The 24,192-nt window shown below is 45.0% G+C and overlaps 1 protein-coding gene across 1 annotated transcript; it reads right to left on the bottom strand.

The window, feature by feature from the left end:
* Positions 1-15,399: 15,399 nt before the first annotated feature.
* LOC135534729 (general transcription factor 3C polypeptide 1-like) lies at positions 15,400-22,875 on the bottom strand. Its single transcript, XM_064961624.1, has 3 exons — positions 22,474-22,875; positions 21,032-21,408; positions 15,400-15,461 (listed from the first exon to the last, which is right to left on the bottom strand). Exons 2-3 carry the CDS (start codon positions 21,361-21,363, stop codon positions 15,422-15,424), a joined length of 372 nt encoding a protein of 123 aa, XP_064817696.1. The 5' UTR covers positions 21,364-21,408; positions 22,474-22,875; the 3' UTR covers positions 15,400-15,421.
* Positions 22,876-24,192: the final 1,317 nt, after the last annotated feature.

The following is a 24,192-nucleotide window of genomic DNA, read 5'->3' as shown; positions in this document are numbered from 1 at the left end:
AGCACTGTTTCAAATGGCTGGGGATTTTTTTTTAGAATTTGTGGCCTTTCTGTTAGCTTGAATGAGTCTGGACCTTCTCCTCTGACCTCTCATTAACAAGGTGGTTTTCCCACAGAACTGCCGCTCACTGAATGTGTTTTGTTTATCCTGTCAACACTAGAGACTGCAGTGTGTAAACAGCTAACATGTTACTACTCCATGTTACTACTCCATGTTACTACTCCATGTTACATGTTACTACTCCATGTTACTACTCCATGTTACTACTCCATGTTCCATATTACTACTCCATGTTACTACTCCATGTTACTACTCCATATTACTACTCCATGTTACTACTCCATGTTACTACCCATATTACATGTTACTACTCCATATTACTACTCCATATTACTACTCCATATTACTACTCCATATTACATGTTGCTACTCCATGTTACTACTCCATATGACATATTACTACTCCATATTACATATTACTACTCCATATTACATATTACTACTCCATGGTACATATTACTATTCCATATTCCATGTTACTACTCCATGTTACTACTCCATATTACTACTCCATATTACATATTACTACTCCATATTACTACTCCATAGTACATATTACTATTCCATATTCCATGTTACTACTCCATGTTACTACTCCATATTACATATTACTACTCCATATTACATTACTACTCCATATTACATGTTACTACTCCATATTACTACTCCATATTACATGTTACTACTCCATATTACAACTCCATATTACTACTCCATATTACTACTCCATATTACTACTCCATATTACTACTCCATATTACATGTTACTACTCCATATTACTACTCCATATTACATTACTACTCCATATTACTACTCCATATTACATGTTACTACTCCATATTACTACTCCATATTACATATTACTACTCCATATTACTATTCCATATTACTACTCCATATTACTATTCCATATTACTACTCCAGATTACATATTACTACTCCATATTACTACCCATATTACATGTTACTACTCCATATTACTACTCCATATTACATGTTACTACTCCATATTACTACTCCATATTACATTACTACTCCATATTACATGTTACTACTCCATATTACTACTCCATATTACATATTACTACTCCATGTTACTACTTCATATTACTACTCCATATTACATATTACTACTCCATGTTACATACTACTACTCCATGTTACTACTCCATATTACTACTCCATATTACATATTACTACTCCATATTACTACTCCATGTTACATACTACTACTCCATGTTACTACTCCATGTTACTACTCCATGTTACTACTCCATGTTACATACTACATACTCCATGTTACTACTCCATGTTACTACTCCATGTTACATGTTACTACTCCATATTACTACTCCATATTACATGTTACTACTCCATGTTACTACTCCATATTACTACTCCATATTACTACTCCATGTTACTACTCCATGTTACTACTCCATATTACATATTACTACTCCATATTACATATTACTACTCCATGTTACTACTCCATATTACTACTCCATGTTACTACTCCATATTACATGTTACTACTCCATATTACATGTTACTACTCCATATTACATGTTACTCCATATTACATGTTACTACTCCATATTACTACTCCATATTACATATTACTACTCCATGTTACTACTCCATGTTACTACTCCATGTTACTACTCCATGTTACATACTACTACTCCATGTTACTACTCCATGTTACTACTCCATGTTACTACTCCATGTTACTACTCCATGTTACTACTCCATATTACATGTTACTACTCCATATTACATGTTACTACTCCATATTACATATTACTACTCCATATTACTATTCCATATTCCATGTTACTACTCCATGTTACTACTCCATATTACATATTACTACTCCATATTACATTACTACTCCATATTACATTACTACTCCATATTACATTACTACTCCATATTACATATTACTACTCCATATTACATTACTACTCCATATTACATATTACTACTCCATATTACATTACTACTCCATATTACATGTTACTACTCCATATTACTACTCCATATTACATTACTACTCCATATTACTACTCCATATTACATGTTACTACTCCATATTACTACTCCATATTACATATTACTACTCCATGTTACTACTTCATATTACTACTCCATATTACATATTACTACTCCATATTACATATTACTACTCCATGTTACATACTACTACTCCATGTTACTACTCCATATTACTACTCCATATTACATATTACTACTCCATATTACTACTCCATGTTACATACTACTACCCATGTTACTACTCCATGTTACTACTCCATGTTACTACTCCATATTACTACTCCATATTACATATTACTACTCCATATTACATATTACTACTCCATGTTACTACTCCATATTACTACTCCATGTTACTACTCCATGTTACTACTCCATGTTACTACTCCATATTACATGTTACTACTCCATATTACTACTCCATATTACATGTTACTACTCCATGTTACTACTCCATGTTACTACTCCATATTACATGTTACTACTCCATATTACTACTCCATGTTACTACTCCATGTTACTACTCCATATTACATATTACTACTCCATATTACATATTACTACTCCATATTACATATTACTACTCCATGTTACTACTCCATATTACTACTCCATGTTACTACTCCATGTTACTACTCCATATTACTACTCCATGTTACTACTCCATGTTACTACTCCATGTTACTACTCCATATTACTACTCCATATTACTACTCCATATTACTACTCCATATTACTACTCCATATTACTACTCCATGTTACTACTCCATATTACATGTTACTACTCCATATTACATATTAATACTCCATGTTACTACTCCATATTACTACTCCATATTACTACTCCATGTTACTACTCCATGTTACTACTCCATATTACATATTACTACTCCATATTACATATTACTACTCCATGTTACTACTCCATGTTACTACTCCATATTACTACTCCATGTTACTACTCCATATTACATGTTACTACTCCATATTACATGTTACTACTCCATATTACATGTTACTACTCCATATTACTACTCCATATTACATATTACTACTCCATGTTACTACTCCATGTTACTACTCCATGTTACTACTCCATGTTACTACTCCATGTTACATACTACTACTCCATGTTACTACTCCATGTTACTACTCCATGTTACTACTCCATGTTACTACTCCATATTACATGTTACTACTCCATATTACTATTCCATATTCCATGTTACTACTCCATGTTACTACTCCATATTACATATTACTACTCCATATTACATATTACTACTCCATATTACATTACTACTCCATATTACATTACTACTCCATATTACATATTACTACTCCATATTACATATTACTACTCCATATTACATATTACTACTCCATATTACATATTACTACTCCATATTACATATTACTACTCCATATTACATTACTACTCCATATTACATTACTACTCCATATTACATGTTACTACTCCATATTACATGTTATTACTCCATATTACTACTCCATATTACTATTCCATATTACTACTCCAGATTACATATTACTACTCCATATTACTACTCCATATTACATGTTACTACTCCATATTACTACTCCATATTACATTACTACTCCATATTACTACTCCATATTACATGTTACTACTCCATATTACTACTCCATATTACATATTACTACTCCATGTTACTACTTCATATTACTACTCCATATTACATATTACTACTCCATATTACATATTACTACTCCATGTTACATACTACTACTCCATGTTACTACTCCATATTACTACTCCATATTACATACTACTACTCCATGTTACTACTCCATGTTACTACTCCATGTTACTACTCCATGTTACTACTCCATATTACTACTCCATATTACATATTACTACTCCATATTACATAGTACTACTCCATGTTACTACTCCATATTACTACTCCATGTTACTACTCCATGTTACTACTCCATGTTACTACTCCATATTACATGTTACTACTCCATATTACTATTCCATGTTACTACTCCATGTTACTACTCCATATTACATAGTACTACTCCATGTTACTACTCCATATTACTACTCCATGTTACTACTCCATGTTACTACTCCATGTTACTACTCCATATTACATGTTACTACTCCATGTTACTACTCCATGTTACTACTCCATGTTACTACTCCATGTTACATACTACTACTCCATGTTACTACTCCATGTTACTACTCCATGTTACTACTCCATGTTACTACTCCATATTACATGTTACTACTCCATATTACTATTCCATATTCCATGTTACTACTCCATGTTACTACTCCATATTACATATTACTACTCCATATTACATATTACTACTCCATATTACATTACTACTCCATATTACATATTACTACTCCATATTACATATTACTACTCCATATTACATATTACTACTCCATATTACATATTACTACTCCATATTACATTACTACTCCATATTACTACTCCATATTACATTACTACTCCATATTACATTACTACTCCATATTACATGTTACTACTCCATATTACATGTTATTACTCCATATTACTACTCCATATTACTATTCCATATTACTACTCCAGATTACATATTACTACTCCATATTACTACTCCATATTACATGTTACTACTCCATATTACTACTCCATATTACATTACTACTCCATATTACATGTTACTACTCCATATTACTACTCCATATTACATATTACTACTCCATGTTACTACTTCATATTACTACTCCATATTACATATTACTACTCCATATTACATATTACTACTCCATGTTACATACTACTACTCCATGTTACTACTCCATATTACTACTCCATATTACATACTACTACTCCATGTTACTACTCCATGTTACTACTCCATGTTACTACTCCATATTACTACTCCATATTACATATTACTACTCCATATTACATAGTACTACTCCATGTTACTACTCCATATTACTACTCCATGTTACTACTCCATGTTACTACTCCATATTACATGTTACTACTCCATATTACTACTCCATATTACATGTTACATGTTACTACTCCATGTTACTACTCCATATTACATGTTACTACTCCATATTACTACTCCATGTTACTACTCCATGTTACTACTCCATGTTACTACTCCATATTACATATTACTACGCCATATTACATATTACTACTCCATATTACATATTACTACTCCATGTTACTACTCCATATTACTACTCCATATTACATATTACTACTCCATATTACTACTCCATATTACATATTACTACTCCATATTACATATTACTACTCCATATTACATATTACTACTCCATATTACTACTCCGTATTACATATTACTACTATTACATGTTACTACTCCATGTTACTACTCCATGTTACTACTCCATATTACATATTACTACTCCATGTTACTACTCCATGTTACTACTCCATGTTACTACTCCATGTTACTACTCCATATTACATGTTACTACTCCATGTTACTACTCCATGTTACTACTCCATATTACTACTCCATATTACATGTTACTACTCCATATTACTACTCCATGTTACTACTCCATGTTACTACTCCATGTTACTACTCCATGTTACTACTCCATATTACATATTACTACTCCATATTACATATTACTACTCCATGTTACTACTCCATGTTACTACTCCATGTTACTACTCCATATTACATGTTACTACTCCATGTTACTACTCCATATTACTACTCCATGTTACTACTCCATGTTACTACTCCATGTTACATATTACTACTCCATATTACATTTTACTACTCCATATTACTACTCCATGTTACTACTCCATGTTACTACTCCATATGACATGTTACTACTCCATGTTACTACTCCATATTACATGTTACTACTCCATGTTACTACTCCATATTACTACTCCATATTACTACTCCATATTACATATTACTACTCCATATTACATATTACTACTCCATATTACATATTACTACTCCATATTACTACTCCATATTACATATTACTACTCCATATTACTACTCCATATTACATTACTACTCCATATTACATGTTACTACTCCATATTACTACTCCATATTACATGTTACTACTCCATATTACATGTTACTACTCCATATTACTACTCCATATTACATGTTACTACTCCATGTTACTACTCCATGTTACTACTCCATGTTACTACTCCATGTTACTACTCCATGTTACTACTCCATATTTACATTACAGCCGTATTCTAAAATGGATTACATTAATTATTTTCCTCAATCTGCACACAATACCCCATAATGACAAAGCAAAAACTGTTTTTTAGAAATGTTTGTCAATTTATTACAAATACAATAACAGAAATACCTTATTTTCATAAGTATTCAGACCCTTTGAGACAGGATTGTGTCGAGGCACAGCTCTGGGGAAGGGTAGCAAAACATTTCTGCAGCATTGAAGGTCCCCAAGAACACAGTGGACTCAATCATTCTTAAATGGAAGAAGTTTGGAACCACCAAGACTCGAGCTGGCCGCCCGGCCAAACTGAGCAATCGGGGAGAAGGGGCATGGTCGGGGAGGTGACCAAGAATCCGATGTTCACTCTGACAGAGCTCCAGTGTTCCTCTGTGGAGATGGGAGAACCTTCCAGAAGGACAACCATCACTGCAGCACTCCACCAATCAAGCCTTAATGGTAGAATGACCAGACGGAAGCCACTCCTCAGTAAAAGGCACATGACAGCCCGCTTGGAGTTTGCCAAAAGACACCAAAAGGACTCTGACCATGAGAAACAAGATTCTCTGCTCTGATGAAGCCAAGATTGAACTCTTTGGTCTAAATGCCAAGCGTCACGTGTGGAGGAAACCTGGCACCATCCCTACGGTGAAGCATGGTGGTGGCAGAATCATGCTGTGGGGATGTTTTTCAGCGGCAGAGACTGGGAGACTAGTCAGGATTAAGGGAAAGGTGAACGGAGCGAAGTACAGAGAGGTATTTGATGAAAACCTGCTCCAGAGCACTCAGAAACCTCAGACTGGGGTGAAGGTTCACCTTCCAACAGAACAACGACCCTAAAGCACACAGCCAAGACAACGCAGGATTGATTTTGGGACAAGTCGCTGAATGTTCTTGAGTGGCCCAGCCAGAGCCCGGACTTGAACCCGATCAAACATCTCTGGAGAGACCTGAAAACAGCTGTGCAGCGATGCTCCCCATCCAACTTGACAGAGCTTGAGAGGATCGGCAGAGAAGAATGGGAGAAACTCCCCAAGTACAGGTGTGCCAAACTTAGTGTCATACCCAAGAACACTGGAGGCTGTAATCGCTGCCAAAGGTGCTTCAACAAAGTACTGAGTAAAGGGTCTGAATACTTATGTAAATGTGACATGTCAGTTTTTTGTAAAAATGTCTAAAAACCTATTTTTGCTTTGTCATTATGGGGTACTGTGTGTAGATTGAGGGGGGGGCAATTTACAACATTTTAGAATAAGGCTGTAACGTAATAAAATGTGGAAAAAAGTGAAGGGGTCTGAATACTTTCTGAATCCACTGTATGTGTGTCCTCCAGGCGTACGAGAGACGGTCCCCTTGTTCCTAATGGAACTGTGTGTGTCCTCCAGGCGTACGAGAGACGGTCAAACACCTGTCCCATGAGCCCCTTGTTCCTAATGGAACTGTGTGTGTCCTCCAGGCGTACGAGAGACGGTCCCCTTGTTCCTAATGGAACTGTGTGTGTCCTCCAGGCGTACGAGAGACGGTTCCTCACCTGTCCCATGAGCCCCTTGTTCCTAATGGAACTGTGTGTGTCCTCCAGGCGTACGAGACGGTCCCCACCTGTCCCATGAGCCCCTTGTTCCTAATGGAACTGTGTGTGTCCTCCAGGCGTACGAGAGACGGTCCCCTTGTTCCTAATGGAACTGTGTGTGTCCTCCAGGCGTACGAGAGACGGTTCCTCACCTGTCCCATGAGCCCCTTGTTCCTAATGGAACTGTGTGTGTCCTCCAGGCGTACGAGAGACGGTCCCCCACCTGTCCCATGAGCCCCTTGTTCCTAATGGAACTGTGTGTCCTCCAGGCGTACAAGAGACGGTCCCCCACCTGTCCCATGAGCCCCTTGTTCCTAATGGAACTGTGTGTGTCCGCCAGGCGTACGAGAGACGGTCCCCCACCTGTCCCATGAACCCCTTGTTCCTAATGGAACTGTGTGTGTCCTCCAGGCGTACGAGAGACGGTCCCCTTGTTCCTAATGGAACTGTGTGTGTCCTCCAGGCGTACGAGAGACGGTCCCCTTGTTCCTAATGGAACTGTGTGTGTCCTCCAGGCGTACGAGAGACGGTCCCCACCTGTCCCATGAGCCCCTTGTTCCTAATGGAACTGTGTGTCCTCCAGGCGTACGAGAGACGGTCCCCCCACCTGTCCCATGATCCCCTTGTTCCTAATGGAACTGTGTGTGTCCTCCAGGCGTACGAGAGACGGTTCCCACCTGTCCCATGAGCCCCTTGTTCCTAATGGAACTGTGTGTCCTCCAGGCGTACGAGAGACGGTCCCCTTGTTCCTAATGGAACTGTGTGTGTCCTCCAGGCGTACGAGAGACGGTCCCCTTGTTCCTAATGGAACTGTGTGTGTCCTCCAGGCGTACGAGAGACGGTCCCTCACCTGTCCCATGAGCCCCTTGTTCCTAATGGAACTGTGTGTGTCCTCCAGGCGTACGAGAGACGGTCCCCCACCTGTCCCATGAGCCCCTTGTTCCTAATGGAACTGTGTGTGTCCTCCAGGCGTACGAGAGACGGTCCCCCACCTGTCCCATGAGCCCCTTGTTCCTAATGGAACTGTGTGTGTCCTCCAGGCGTACGAGAGACGGTCCCCTTGTTCCTAATGGAACTGTGTGTGTCCTCCAGGCGTACGAGAGACGGTCCCTCACCTGTCCCATGAGCCCCTTGTTCCTAATGGAACTGTGTGTGTCCTCCAGGCGTACGAGAGACGGTCCCCCACCTGTCCCATGAGCCCCTTGTTCCTAATGGAACTGTGTGTGTCCTCAGGCGTACGAGAGACGGTCCCCCACCTGTCCCATGAGCCCCTTGTTCCTAATGGAACTGTGTGTCCTCCAGGCGTACGAGAGACGGTCCCCCACCTGTCCCATGAGCCCCTTGTTCCTAATGGAACTGTGTGTGTCCTCCAGGCGTACGAGAGACGGTCCCCCACCTGTCCCATGAGCCCCTTGTTCCTAATGGAACTGTGTGTGTCCTCCAGGCGTACGAGAGACGGTCCCCACCTGTCCCATGAGCCCCTTGTTCCTCGGCAGAGAGGTGCTGAGTGACGTCACCGGTGATGACTGGGGACCCGTGTCGTAGAGAGGAGATGCAGAGTCAGAGTGGACGCACCCCAATTCCTCAAGAAGGTCAGAGGTCATCTCTCTTTTTTCTCACACACCCACACACTTATTTTGTATTGGGATTAAGTTCTTCAATAGTTCTCAATGTGTGGCGTTGTGGATAAATAATACTGAGGGATTGTAACTGAATGTGTGTGTGTTGTAGGTTGTGGGGTTGGACAATGCCTACTTCATTCAGAAGAACGAACTGGGTCGGAGAGACCGAACTCTGGTAAATCAAGGTTCACAACGAAACCTACAACACTACTCATCGTCACGGAAACATGTTGTTACAGTGCAAGTGTGTACACGTGTGTGTATGCGTTGGGTGTGTGTGTGTATTGAGTGTGTGTGTGAACCCTGTTCTCTCTTGTCTCCAGGTCCACCCAGAGAATGAGTCCTGGACCTGTTTTGAGCAGTCTGCCTCTGTCAATGTCACGTCTCCCTTGGCTTCGAGACGATAGCCGAGAACATTGGCATGAGACAAAACATCGCTAACATCCAGCCGGTGAGGAGGGGATCCAGAGAGAGAGTAGTTAGACTGATTTATTGATACATTGTTTCTCAATTGATAAATGTATCGATAAATGTATTGCTCTTTAGGGTGAGGAGGGGGGGCCTGAGAGAGCTGGCTGTTGTGTTAATGTATTAATTGATGGACTTATTGATTATTTATTGATGTATCGATAAATGTATTGCTCTTTAGGGTGAAGAGGGGGCTGAGAGAGCTGATTGTTGTGTTAATGTATTAATTGATGGACTTATTGATTATTTATTGACGTATTGATGGATGTATTGTTTGATGTATTGATGAATGAATGTTTTGATTGATGTCATGTATCATCAGGAAGAGGTAATAGAGTTCTACCCGAAAGAGCTGATGTCAGAGGGCGTGACCTCTTTCCTCGCTGGATAACCTCTACCCCCAACCTCTAACCTGAACTACCCCGGCCCCGCCCTGCTCCCGCCCCCTCGGTTCCACTGGCCAATCAGAACCCTCGGGTCTCAGAGAAAATCAGCAGCAGACAGGGACACCTGAGGGTGAGAGGGATGGAGGGATGGAAGGAGAGAGGGAGAGAAAGAGTATGTGATGGAAGGAAAGAGAGTGAGGGAGGGATGGAAGGAAAGAGAGAGTGAGGGAGGGATGGAAGGAGAGAGTGAGGGAGGGATGGAAGGAGAGAGTGAGGGAGGGATGGAAGGAGAGAGGAGGGAGGGATGGAAGGAGAGAGTGAGGGAGGGATGGAAGGAGAGAGAAAGGAGAGGGAAGGGAGGGATGGAAGGAGAGGGGAAGGGAGGGATGGAAGGAGAGGGATGGAAGGAGAGGGGGAGAGGAGAGGGGAGAAGAGAGGGGGAGAGGAGAGATGCAACAGCCGTAACTCTTGATTGGCCTCTTCTCCCTCAAAGAACCATGGTGTCGTCTGACGTGTTGGTGATGAGTTGGAAGCAGAGAACATCGTGTTACCTGAGTGATCTGTGTCGGGGACAAATCGTTAACATTGGTTGAAGACCCGGAGACTCTGTGATCCCTAAATGTCGCTGGTCTTTCTCTGTGTTCTCTACTGAGAAGCAGATGAAGTCTGGAAGCAAGCGCTTTGCTGTAATGAATCTAGTGTTTATATCTGGGAAGGATGTGCTGAAACTAGAGGGTCTTAAACTCAGTAACCCAAAAGGGAGGTTCCTTACCACGTGAGACAGTGCCGAGGTTCTCATCACATTGTTCTGTTGTTGTTGTATTGCGTTTATGCTAATAACGCTGTAGTAGGGTTTCTGATTGGTGAGGGAAGCGTAGGGGGACAAATCGTTAAAACCTCTAAGCAATTAAATGTTTGGAACAACTTTTTAAAGTTTATGACTTTAATGTGTGAAGTAAAAAAAAAAAGGCTATATAGCTTCTTGCAGGTGTACGTATGTGTATGTGTGTGTGTGTGTGTGTGTGTGTGAGTGTGTATGTGTGTGTGAGTGTGTATGTGTGTGTGCGTGTGTGTGTGAGTGTGAGTGTGAGTGTGTATGTGTGTGTGTGTGTGTGTGTGTGTGTGTGTGTGTGTGTGTGTGTGTGTGTGTGTGTGTGTGTATGTGTGTGTATATGTGTGTGTATGTGTATGCGTGTGTATGTGTATGTGTGTGTTGCTCGACTCAATTCAAGGAACCGTTGCTCTATTTTCCTTCTAACGACCGTCTAGAGAAGTTCCTGTTGTTTTACTAGAACAACCCCCTGTTGTTACAGAGCGAGTCGACCCAATTCGGTACTTTTTCATCTCATCCTTCATAAAACATACCAAGATCACGTGTCTTGTATATGCTTGCATGAGGTAGTTTGACTATAAAGGGCTGTTGTATTCCTGGTTTCATTAAGCCCTCAGAAGTGCATACGCCTGACCAGCTACGTTATTGCAATAATTAACTGATGAATAAAGTATAATTATTTTGAATAAATAAAAGTCTCTCCTCATTGGGTAGAGTAATTCCTACAGAACACACACCTTCAGCTACGTAGCCGGCTACAGAACACACACACCTTCAGCTACGTAGCCGGCTACAGAACACACACACCTTCAGCTACGTAGCCGGCTACAGAACACACACACCAGCTACGTAGCCGGCTACAGAACACACACACCTTCAGCTACGTAGCCGGCTACAGAACACACACCTTCAGCTACGTAGCCGGCTACAGAACACACACACCTTCAGCTACGTAGCCGGCTACAGAACACACACACCTTCAGCTACGTAGAAGAACACACACACCTTCAGCTACGTAGCCGGCTACAGAACACACACACCTTCAGCTACGTAGCCGGCTACAGAACACACACACCTTCAGCTACGTAGCCGGCTACAGAACACACACACCTTCAGCTACGTAGCCGGCTACAGAACACACACACCTTCAGCTACGCTAGCCGGCTACAGAACACACACACCTTCAGCTACGTAGCCGGCTACAGAACACACACACCTTCAGCTACGTAGCCGGCTACAGAACACACACACCTTCAGCTACGTAGCCGGCTACAGAACACACACCTTCAGCTACGTAGCCGTACAGAACACACACACCTTCAGCTACGAGCCGGCTACAGAACACACACACCTTCAGCTACGTAGCCGGCTACAGAACACACACACCTTCAGCTACGTAGCCGGCTACAGAACACACACCTTCAGCTACGTAGCCGGCTACAGAACACACACCTTCAGCTACGTAGCCGGCTACAGAACACACACCTTCAGCTACGTAGCCGGCCACAGAACACACACCTTCAGCTACGTAGCCGGCTACAGAACACACACCCTTCAGCTACGTAGCCGGCTACAGAACACACACCTTCAGCTACGTAGCCGGCTACAGAACACACACCTTCAGCTACGTAGCCGGCTACAGAACACACACCTTCAGCTACGTAGCCGGCTACAGAACACACACCTTCAGCTACGTAGCCGGCTACAGAACACACACCTTCAGCTACGTAGCCGGCTACAGAACACACACCTTCAGCTACGTAGCTGGCTACAGAACACACACCTTCAGCTACGTAGCTGGCTACAGAACACACCTTCAGCTACGTAGCTGGCTACAGAACACACACCTTCAGCTACGTAGGTGGCTACAGAACACACACCTTCAGCTACGTAGCTGGCTACCGAATACACACCTTCAGCTACGTAGATGGCTACAGAACACACACCTTCAGCGAGGTAGCTGGCTACAGAACACACACCTTCAGCTACGTAGCTGGCTACAGATCACACACCTTCAGCTATGCACCTGGCTACAGAACACACACGTTCAGCTACGTAGCTGGCTACAGAACACACACCTTCAGCGAGGTAGCTGGCTACAGAACACACACCTTCAGCTATGCACCTGGTTACAAATCAAATCGTATGTCACCAAATACAACAGGTGTTAAGGGATTGTTTATCAATAATGACTAATTCATCAGAATACTAATTATGTATGCATTTCAATCAGGACTGACTCATCAGAATACTATTACGTTACTGTAGAGATGTATGAATTTTCTTTTTAATCTTAGTACTGAATATAATGTGTGTAATTATAATCAAGAGTTAGAACAATGACTGTCTGTTCCTTGGTAGAAACGAATGAACTTATCGTCAGACTGGCTAGAATGCTTATCCACACACAGGGAGACCTTGGCCTGGTCGTAAATGATCTAAACCGGTGAGGGAACGATGTAGGAAGGCTTGTGAACTATACGGCCATTGTACCGGACTGGAGGAGGGACGGGACAGCTGGAAACCTAATGGCGTCGTTTTCAGTTTATAACCTGTTGTATATTGTATCATATGTTCAGTACTCTGGAGAATAAACGCTAGTGGCTTATTTTGAGACTGGTCTCCGCCCATTTTATGCAAATAAGTATCTTACCAATCCTTAGAAATGGGCTGAGTGTATTAATTACTGACCCAGCAACAGGGCTGGTTACACTGACCCAGCAACGGGGCAGGTTACTGACACAGCAACGGGGCAGGTTACTGACCCAGCAACGGGGCTGGTTACTGACCCAGCAACGGGGCTGGTTACTGACCCAGCAACGGGCTGGTTACTGACCCAGCAACGGGCTGGTTACTGACCCAGCAACGGGGCTGGTTACTGACCCAGCAACGGGCTGGTTACTGACCCAGCAACGGGGCTGGTTACTGACCCAGCAACGGGGCTGGTTACTGACCCAGCAACAGGGCTGGTTACTGAACCAGCAACAGGGCTGGTTACTGGCCCAGCAACAGGGCTGGTTACTGACCCAGCAACAGGGCTGGTTACTGACCCAGCAACAGGGCTGGTTACTGACCCAGCAACAGGGCTGGTTACTGACCCAGCAACGGGGCTGGTTACTGACCCAGCAACAGGGCTGGTTACTGACCCAGCAACAGGGCTGGTTACTGAACCAGCAACAGGGCTGGTTACTGGCCCAGCAACAGGGCTGGTTACTGACCCAGCAACAGGGCAGGTTACTGAACCAGCAATAGGGCAGGTTACTGAACCAGCAACAATATACTTTTCATGCTGAATAAACTGAAAACATGAAGTTATTCAAATGTATTGAACAGTTCTGTGATTTTACAGGTGTCCATGTTGACAAACCATAAAACAAAGTGACTTGTTCTCTCTTTTTAAAAATAAACTAAATAACTTGTTTCATCTTAGATTAAAAAAAGCATCACAAGTCTCATTACACGATTTGAATTTTTATTAAATCACACTTTCAAGAAAACAAAAACAAAACTGAAATGAAACCATAACAGGTTCTCCCCAATGAAAGGACATCTAAGATGTGAAACTAATTCCCAGAGCTCTGTGTCACTACAACTGAAACTAAACATCATTTTTTTTATAGCTAAAATCTAATCTTGCTGTCCGGTATGAGTCAGAACTACAGACCTTTGGGTTAACCACTGTGAAGAAACTCCTGGGCCTATTAATCATGATCAAGTAAAACTCCCGTCCCCTAGTCCTGGTGTGTATCCACTAACAACTCAATGGAACCAAACAGAATCAAAGGGAACGAAACGGCTTTTTTTTTTTTTTTTTGTCGCAAAAACATTTTCAGTATAAAAACGTTTCACTACAGCGTGTACTAAAGAATTAGAACCCAGATCAGTTTTTAACTCCAGTCCTTACTGTTTGTTCTCATGTTGTGCGAACTGGACCCACTGGTTCCAGTTGTTTCATGGGGTAAACCCGGTCCTAGACGCAGACAACAGTCGATGGTCGGCTCATAGAACACAGTGGCCGTCTCCTCCGGCCTCACCCCCGTCTCTCCAGCCTCACCCCCGTCTCCTCCAGCCTCACCCCGTCTCTCCCTCTCTCTCCTCCCCCACCATGAGGACGGCGGCTGGACGGGGAGAAGGGAGGGTTTGGGACGTCTGGTCACGTACTTCTTCTTGATACAGCCCAACTCAACGAGGGCCTGAGGGGAGGAGAGAGAGGAGGAGCAGAGGAGGGACGGGGAGAGGAGCACAAGAGGGGGAGAGGAGCAGGAGAGGGGGAGAGGAGCAGGAGAGGAGGGACGGGGAGAGGAGCAGAGGAGGGACAGGGAGAGGAGCAGGAGAGGGGGACGGAGAGAGGAGCAGGAGAGGAGGAGAGGAGCAGGAGTAACGGGGAGAGGAGCAGGAGAGGAGGAGAGGAGCAGAGGAGGGACGGGGAGAGGAGCAGGAGAGGGGGAGAGGAGCAGGAGAGGGGGAGAGGAGCAGGAGGTGAGGAGAGAGGAGGATCAGAGGAGGGACGGGGAGAGGAGCAGGAGGAACGGGGAGAGGAGCAGGAGAGGAGCAGAGGAGGGACGGGAGAGGAGCAGGAGAGGGGGAGAGGAGCAGGAGAGGAGCAGAGGAGGGACGGGGAGAGGAGCAGGAGAGGGGGAGAGGAGCAGGAGAGGGAGCAGAGGAGGGACGGGAGAGGAGCAGGAGAGGGGGAGAGGAGCAGGAGAGGAGCAGAGGAGGGACGGGGAGAGGAGCAGGAGAGGGGGAGAGGAGCAGGAGAGGAGCAGAGGAGGGACGGGGAGAGGGGAGCAGGAGAGGAGGGACAGGGAGAGGAGCAGGAGAGGAGGGACAGGGAGAGGAGCAGGAGAGGAGGGAGAGATGAACATGAGTGAACCTGACCAGTACTGGTGATGGCAGCAGCTGTGAAGGAGCGGGTGGTTACTTACCTTTCCTCTGTTGTATATAATTCTCTTTTGTAATTTTAAATGCAACAAATTGCCATTCAAACAATAACTATTTTGTAATGAACTCAACCTTGAAGTCAATGATCAGCTGATCTAGCCTACATCCCAGCTGATCTAGCCTACACCCCGATGATCAGCTGATCTAGCCTACATCCCCGATCAGCTGATCTAGCCTACATCCCCGATCAGCTGATCTAGCCTACATCCCCGATCAGCTGATCTAGCCTACATCCCCGATGATCAGCTGATCTAGCCTACATCCCCGATGATCAGCTGATCTAGCCTACATCCCCGATGATCAGCTGATCTAGCCTACATCCCCGATGATCAGCTGATCTAGTCTACATCCCCGATGATCAGCTGATCTAGTCTACATCCCCGATGATCAGCTGATCTAGCCTACACCCCGATGATCAGCTGATCTAGCCTACACCCCCGATGATCAGCTGATCTAGCCTACACCCCGATCAGCTGATCTAGCCTACATCCCCGATCAGCTGATCTAGCCTTACATCTCCGATGATCAGCTGATCTAGTCTACATCCCAGCTGATCTAGCCTGCATCCCAGCTGATCTAGCCCGCATCCCAGCTGATCTAGCCTGCATCCCAGCTGATCTAGCCCGCATCCCAGCTGATCTAGCCCGCATCCCAGCTGATCTAGCCCGCATCCCAGCTGATCTAGCCCGCATCCCAGCTGATCTAGCCCACATCCCAGCTGATCTAGCCCACATCCCAGCTGATCTAGCCTACATCCCAGCTGATCAGCTGATCTAGTCTACATCCCGATGATCAGCTGATCTAGTCTACATCCCAGCTGATCTAGCCTGCATCCCAGCTGATCTAGCCTGCATCCCAGCTGATCTAGCCTACATCCCAGCTGATCTAGCCTACATCCCAGCTGATCTAGCCTACATCCCAGCTGATCAGCTGATCTAGCCCTACACCCCCGATGATCAGCTGATCTAGTCTACATCCCCGATGATCATCTGATCTAGTCTACATCCCAGCTGATCTAGCCTGCATCCCAGCTGATCTAGCCTGCATCCCAGCTGATCTAGCCTACATCCCAGCTGATCTAGCCTACATCCCAGCTGATCTAGCCTACATCCCAGCTGATCAGCTGATCTAGCCTACATCCCAGCTGATCAGCTGATCTAGCCTACACCCCCGATGATCAGCTGATCTAGCCTACATCCCCGATGATCAGCTGATCTAGCCTACATCCCCGATGATCAGCTGATCTAGTCTACATCCCCGATGATCAGCTGATCTAGTCTACATCCCCGATGATCAGCTGATCTATTCTACATCCCAGCTGATCTAGCCTACATCCCAGCTGATCTAGTCTACATCCCAGCTGATCTAGTCTACATCCCAGCTGATCAGCTGATCTAGCCTACATCCCAGCTGATCTAGTCTACATCCCAGCTGATCTAGCCTACATCCCAGCTGATCTAGCCTACATCCCAGCTGATCTAGCCTACATCCCAGCTGATCTAGCCTACATCCCAGCTGATCTAGTCTACATCCCAGCTGATCAGCCGATCTAGCCTACATCCCAGCTGATCTAGCCTACATCCCAGCTGATCTAGCCTACATCCCAGCTGATCAGCTGATCTAGCCTACATCCCCGCTGATCTAGCCTACATCCCAGCTGATCTAGCCTACATCCCAGCTGATCTAGCCTACATCCCAGCTGATCTAGCCTACATCCCAGCTGATTTAGCCTACATCCCAGCTGATCTAGCCTACATCCCAGCTGATCTAGCCTACATCCCAGCTGATCTAGCCTACATCCCAGCTGATCTAGCCTACATCCCAGCTGATCTAGCCTACATCCCAGCTGATCTAGCCTACATCCCAGCTGATCTAGCCTACAGCCCAGATGACAGCCCAGATCAGCCGATCCTAGCCTACACCCCCGATGATCTAGCCTACAGCCCAGATGATCAGCTGATCTAGCCTACATCTCCGATGATCAGCTGATCTAGCCTACATCCCAGCTGATCTAGCCTACATCCCAGCTGATCTAGCCTACATCCCAGCTGATCTAGCCTACATCCCAGCTGATCTAGCCTACATCCCAGCTGATCTAGCCTACATCCCAGCTGATCAGCTGATCTAGCCTACATCCCAGCTGATCTAGCCTACATCCCAGCTGATCAGCTGATCTAGCCTACATCCCAGCTGATCTAGCCTACATCCCAGCTGATCTAGCCTACATCCCAGCTGATCAGCTGATCTAGCCTACATCCCAGCTGATCTAGCCTACATCCCAGCTGATCAGCTGATCTAGCCTACATCCCAGCTGATCTAGCCTACATCCCAGCTGATCTAGCCTACATCCCAGCTGATCTAGCCTACATCCCAGCTGATCTAGCCTACATCCCAGCTGATCTAGCCTACATCCCAGCTGATCAGCTGATCTAGCCTACATCCCAGCTGATCTAGCCTACATCCCAGCTGATCAGCTGATCTAGTCTACATCCCAGCTGATCTAGCCTACATCCCAGCTGATCTAGCCTACATCCCAGCTGATCTAGCCTACATCCCAGGTGATCCAGCCTGCATCCCAGCGGATCTAGCCTACATCCCTGATGATCAGCTGATCTAGCCTACATCCCCGATGATCAGCTGATCTAGCCTACATCCCCGATGATCAGCTGATCTAGTCTACATCCCAGCTGATCTAGCCTACATCCCAGCTGATCAGCTGATCTAGTCTACATCCCCGATGATCAGCTGATCTAGTCTACATCCCAGCTGATCTAGCCTGCATCCCAGCTGATCTAGCCTGCATCCCAGCTGATCTAGCCTACATCCCAGCTGATCTAGCCTACATCCCAGCTGATCTAGCCTACATCCCAGCTGATCAGCTGATCTAGCCTACACCCCCGATGATCAGCTGATCTAGTCTACATCCCCCGATGATCAGCTGATCTAGTCTACATCCCAGCTGATCTAGCCTGCATCCCAGCTGATCTAGCCTGCATCCCAGCTGATCTAGCCTACATCCCAGCTGATCTAGCCTACATCCCAGCTGATCTAGCCTACATCCCAGCTGATCAGCTGATCTAGCCTACATCCCAGCTGATCAGCTGATCTAGCCTACACCCCCGATGATCAGCTGATCTAGCCTACATCCCAGCTGATCTAGCCTCCCACATCCCAGATGATCAGCTGATCTAGTCTCTACATCCCCTCGATGATCAGCTGATCATCCCCAGATGATCAGCTGATCTAGCCTACATCCCCGATGATCAGCTGATCTAGCCTACATCCCCGATGATCAGCTGATCTAGCCTACATCCCAGATGATCAGCTGATCTAGCCTACACCCCCGATGATCAGCTGATCTAGCCTACATCCCCGATGATCAGCTGATCTAGCCTACATCCCGATGATCAGCTGATCTAGTCTACATCCCCGATGATCAGCTGATCTAGCCTACATCCCCGATGATCAGCTGATCTAGCCCACATCCCGATGATCAGCTGATCTAGCCTACATCCCCGATGATCAGCTGATCTAGCCTACATCCCCGATGATCAGCTGATCTAGCCTACATCCCCGATGATCTAGCCTACAGGTTTAATTTTGGGGAATGCTGTTGAATGGAATGCTGTTGAATGGAATGCTGTTGAATGGAATGAGGTTTAATTTTGGGGGAATGCTGTTGAATGGAATGCTGTTGAATGGAATGAGGTTTAATTTTGGGAATGCTGTTGAATGGAATGAGGTTGAGAATGAGGGAATGCTGTTGAATGGAATGAGGTTTAATTTTTGGGAATGCTGTTGAATGGAATGAGGTTTAATTTTGGGGAATGCTGTTGAATGGAATGAGGTTTAATTTTTGGGAATGCTGTTGAATGGAATGAGGTTTAATTTTTGGGAATGCTGTTGAATGGAATGAGGTTTAATTTTTGGGAATGCTGTTGAATGGAATGAGGTTTAATTTTTGGGAATGCTGTTGAATAGAATGAGGTTTAATTTTTGGGAATGCTGTTGAATGGAATGAGGTTTAATTTTGGGGGAATGCTGTTGAATGGAATGAGGTTTAATTTTTGGGGAATGCTGTTGAATGGAATGAGGTTTAATTTTTGGGAATGCTGTTGAATGGAATGAGGTTTAATTTTTGGAATGCTGTTGAATAGAATGAGGTTTAATTTTGGGAATGCTGTTAAATAGAATGAGGTTTAATTTTTTGGGAATGCTGTTGAATGGAATTTTAATTTTGGGGAAATAGGAATGAGGTTTAATTTTTGGGAATGCTGTTGAATGGAATGAGGTTTAATTTTGGGAATGCTGTTGAATGAATGAGGTTTAATTTTTGGGAATGCTGTTGAATGGAATGAGGTTTAATTTTGGGAATGCTGTTGAATAGAATGAGGTTTAATTTTGGGAATGCTGTTGAATGGAATGAGGTTTAATTTTTGGGAATGCTGTTGAATGGAATGAGGTTTAATTTTGGGGAATGCTGTTGAATGGAATGAGGTTTAATTTTGGGGAATGCTGTTGAATGGAATGAGGTTTAATTTTTGGGAATGCTGTTGAATAGAATGAGGTTTAATTTTTGGGAACGCTGTTGAATGAATGAGGTTTAATTTTGGGGAATGCTGTTGAATAGAATGAGGTTTAATTTTGGGAATGCTGTTGAATGGAATGAGGTTTCATTTTTTTGGGAATGCTGTTGAATGGAATGAGGTTTCATTTTGGGAACGCTGTTGAATAGAATGACGGTAAAGTATCTATATATATATTTTTATCAGCTGCCCCACCGAAGGTCTGTGCACGGCCCCAGTGTGGTTGTCCTTCCTACCTGCACGAGGTCCAGTACCACCACTGGCTGCAAGACCCTCTGTAGTGTTCCAGTAAGACGTGTTCTGGTAAACCAGGCCGGGTCATGATGTGGTAGAGGACAGCGTCCAGCATGCCTTTACACACCGGCCTGTTCAGACTGCCGTCCACGATACGCCACGGACGACTGACGAACGACACGTCACACACACCGCCGCTGTCGTTCTCTTCCTCGCGCAGTCCGCTAGCGTCACCATCCTCTTCCTCGGGCAGTCCGCTAGCGTCACCATCCTCTTCCTCGGGCAGTCCGCTAGCGTCACCATCCTCTTCCTCGCAGTCCGCGAGCTTCACCATCCTCTTCCTCGGCTAGAGATGAAAATGGCTTCTCGACGTCACCCTCTGAGGAAAATAAAAATACGATGAAACACACCGGTGAACAGATCGGGGTCAGCTGTAGTCGGGTTAACGGGGGTCAGCTGTAGTCGGGTTAACGGGGTCAGCTGTAGTCTGGTTAACGGGGTCAGCTGTAGTCTGGTTAACGGGGTCAGCTGTAGTCTGGTTAACGGGGTCAGCTGTAGTCTGGTTAACGGGGTCAGCTGTAGTCTGGTTAACGGGGTCAGCTGTAGTCTGGTTAACGGGTCAGCTGTAGTCTGGTTAACGGGGTCAGCTGTAGTCTGGTTAACGGGGTCAGCTGTAGTCTGGTTAACGGGGTCAGCTCCAGTCTGGTTAACGGGGTCAGCTGTAGTCTGGTTAACGGGGGTCAGCTGTAGTCTGGTTAACGGGGTCAGCTGTAGTCTGGTTAACGGGGGTCAGCTGTAGTCTGGTTAACGGGGGTCAGCTGTAGTCTGGTTAACGGGGTCAGCTGTAGTCTGGTTAACGGGGGTCAGCTGTAGTCTGGTTAACGGGGTCAGCTGTAGTCTGGTTAACGGGGGTCAGCTGTAGTCTGGTTAACGGGGCCAGCTGTAGTCTCAGTAGTCTGGTCAATGGGGGTCTGCTGTAGTCTGGTTAACGGGGGGTCGGCTGTAGCCTGGTTAACGGGGTCAGCTGTAGTCTGGTTAACGGGGTCAGCTGTAGTCTGGTTAACGGGGCCAGCTGTAGTCTCAGTAGTCTGGTTAACGGGGTCAGCTGTAGTCTGGTTAACGGGGTCAGCTGTAGTCTGGTTAACGGGGGTCAGCTCTAGTCTGGTTAACGGGGGCCAGCTGTAGTCTGGTTAACGGGGTCAGCTGTAGTCTGGTTAACGGGCGTCAGCTGCAGTCTGGTTAACGGGGTCAGCTGTAGTCTGGTTAACGGGGCCAGCTGTAGTCTCAGTAGTCTGGTTAACGGGGTCAGCTGCAGTCTGGTTAACGGGGTCAGCTGTAGTCTGGTTAACGGGGTCAGCTGTAGTCTGGTTAACGGGGGTCGGCTGTAGTCTGGTTAACGGGGGTCGGCTGTAGTCTGGTTAACGGGGGTCGGCTGTGGTCTCACCTGTGCTCTGTTCTGTCTCAATGGTAGATGATGGTCCCTCTTGTACCCTCTCTTCTTTCTCTTCCTCCTCCTCTCTTCTCTCCATCCATGTCTCCTCTGCAGTCTCGTTCCTGTCTTTCTCTTCAGGCTGCATCTTCTTCCTCTCCTCCTCTTCCTCCGGTGTCTCCTCTCTCTTCTCGACCTCCTCTTCCTCCATCAGCGTTTCTCTTCTCCCTCTCTTACTACGTGGTTCCTGCTCTCTGGGGGCCACCATTCTTCTCTTGCGGAGGAGGGGTTGTGGTGGTTTCTGTCCCCAAAGGCAGAGGCTCCTCGCTGGGCTTGGTGTGGCCGGTCTCTCTGCCTCTCTGTGGAGGTCAGTAGCCAGGGCCCCGCGTGACTCAGTAACACCAGACGCACTGAGCTCCCTCCACCTCCAACACCAGCTCTTCCTCCAGCAAGTCCTACAGCCAATCACAGAGGAGAAAATTGACACATGAACCAATCACAGAGCAGAGGTTCAGTATAGATAGGGAAGGAGACCAATTAGGGAGGAGTGTTTCAGGAAGGAAAGAGAAAGACGACAAACTCCAAATGAAAGAGTGTGTTTCAGTGTGTCTCTACCTGTATGTTCTGTTTCAATGTGTCTCTACCTGTATGTTCTGTCTCAGTGTGTCTCTACCTGTATGTTCTGTTTCAGTGTGTCTCAGTGTGTCTCTACCTGTATGTTCTGTCTCAGTGTGCCTCTACCTGTATGTTCTGTCTCAGTGTGTCTCTACCTGTATGTTCTGTTTCAGTGTGTCTCTACCTGTGTGTTGTTTCATGTTCTGTTTTTTACCTGTATGTTCAGTGTGTCTCTAGTGTTTTGTTTCAGTGTTTGTGTCAGTATGTTCTGTCTCAGTGTGTTTCAGTGTTCTGTCTCTACCTGTATGTTCTGTTTCAATGTGTCTCTACCTGTCTGTTCTGTCTCAGTGTGTCTCTACCTGTATGTTCTGTTTCAGTGTGTTTCAGTGTGTTCTCTACCTGTATGTTTGTCTCAGTTTCAGTGTGTTTCAGTGTGTCTCTACCTGTATGTTCTGTCTCAGTGTGTCTCTACCTGTATGTTCTGTCTCAGTGTGTCTCTACCTGTATGTTCTGTTTCAGTGTGTTTCAGTGTGTCTCTACCTGTATGTTCTGTTTCAATGTGTCTCTACCTGTCTGTTCTGTCTCAGTGTGTCTCTACCTGTATGTTCTGTTTCAGTGTGTTTCTCTAGTGTGTCTCTACCTGTATGTTTTGTTTCAGTGTGTTTCAGTGTGTCTCTACCTGTATGTTCTGTTTTCAGTGTCTCTACCTGTATGTTCTGTCTCAGTGTGTCTCTACCTGTATGTTCTGTCTCAGTGTGTCTCTACCTGTATGTTCTGTCTCAGTGTGTCTCTACCTGTATGTTCTGTCTCAGTGTGTCTCTACCTGTGTGTCTCTACCTGTATGTTCTGTCTCAGTGTGTCTCTACCTGTATGTTCTGTCTCAGTGTGCTCTACCTGTATGTTCTGTCTCAGTGTGTCTCTACCTGTATGTTCTGTTTCAGTGTGTCTCTACCTGTACGTTCTGTCTCAGTGTGTCTCTACCTGTATGTTCTGTCTCAGTGTGTCTCTACCTGTATGTTCTGTCTCAGTGTGTCTCTACCTGTATGTTCTGTCTCAGTGTGCCTCTACCTGTCTGTTCTGTCTCAGTGTGCCTCTACCTGTATGTTCTGTCTCAGTGTG

This window comes from Oncorhynchus masou, unplaced genomic scaffold, assembly GCF_036934945.1.
Source record: "Oncorhynchus masou masou isolate Uvic2021 unplaced genomic scaffold, UVic_Omas_1.1 unplaced_scaffold_3880, whole genome shotgun sequence".
Lineage (NCBI taxonomy): Eukaryota > Metazoa > Chordata > Actinopteri > Salmoniformes > Salmonidae > Oncorhynchus > Oncorhynchus masou.
This window is presented reverse-complemented; position numbering and strand designations above follow the sequence as displayed.

Bases quoted from the DNA above. Each gene is read 5' to 3' on its own strand.
- LOC135534729 (XM_064961624.1), bottom strand. From the start codon at position 21,363: ATGGTGAAGCTCGCGGACTGCGAGGAAGAGGATGGTGACGCTAGCGGA. The intron at 15,462-21,031 runs GTAGGAAGGACA...TCCTCCCCTCAG, and splicing joins TGGTACTGGACCTCGTGCAG to GCCCTCGTTGAGTTGGGCTG.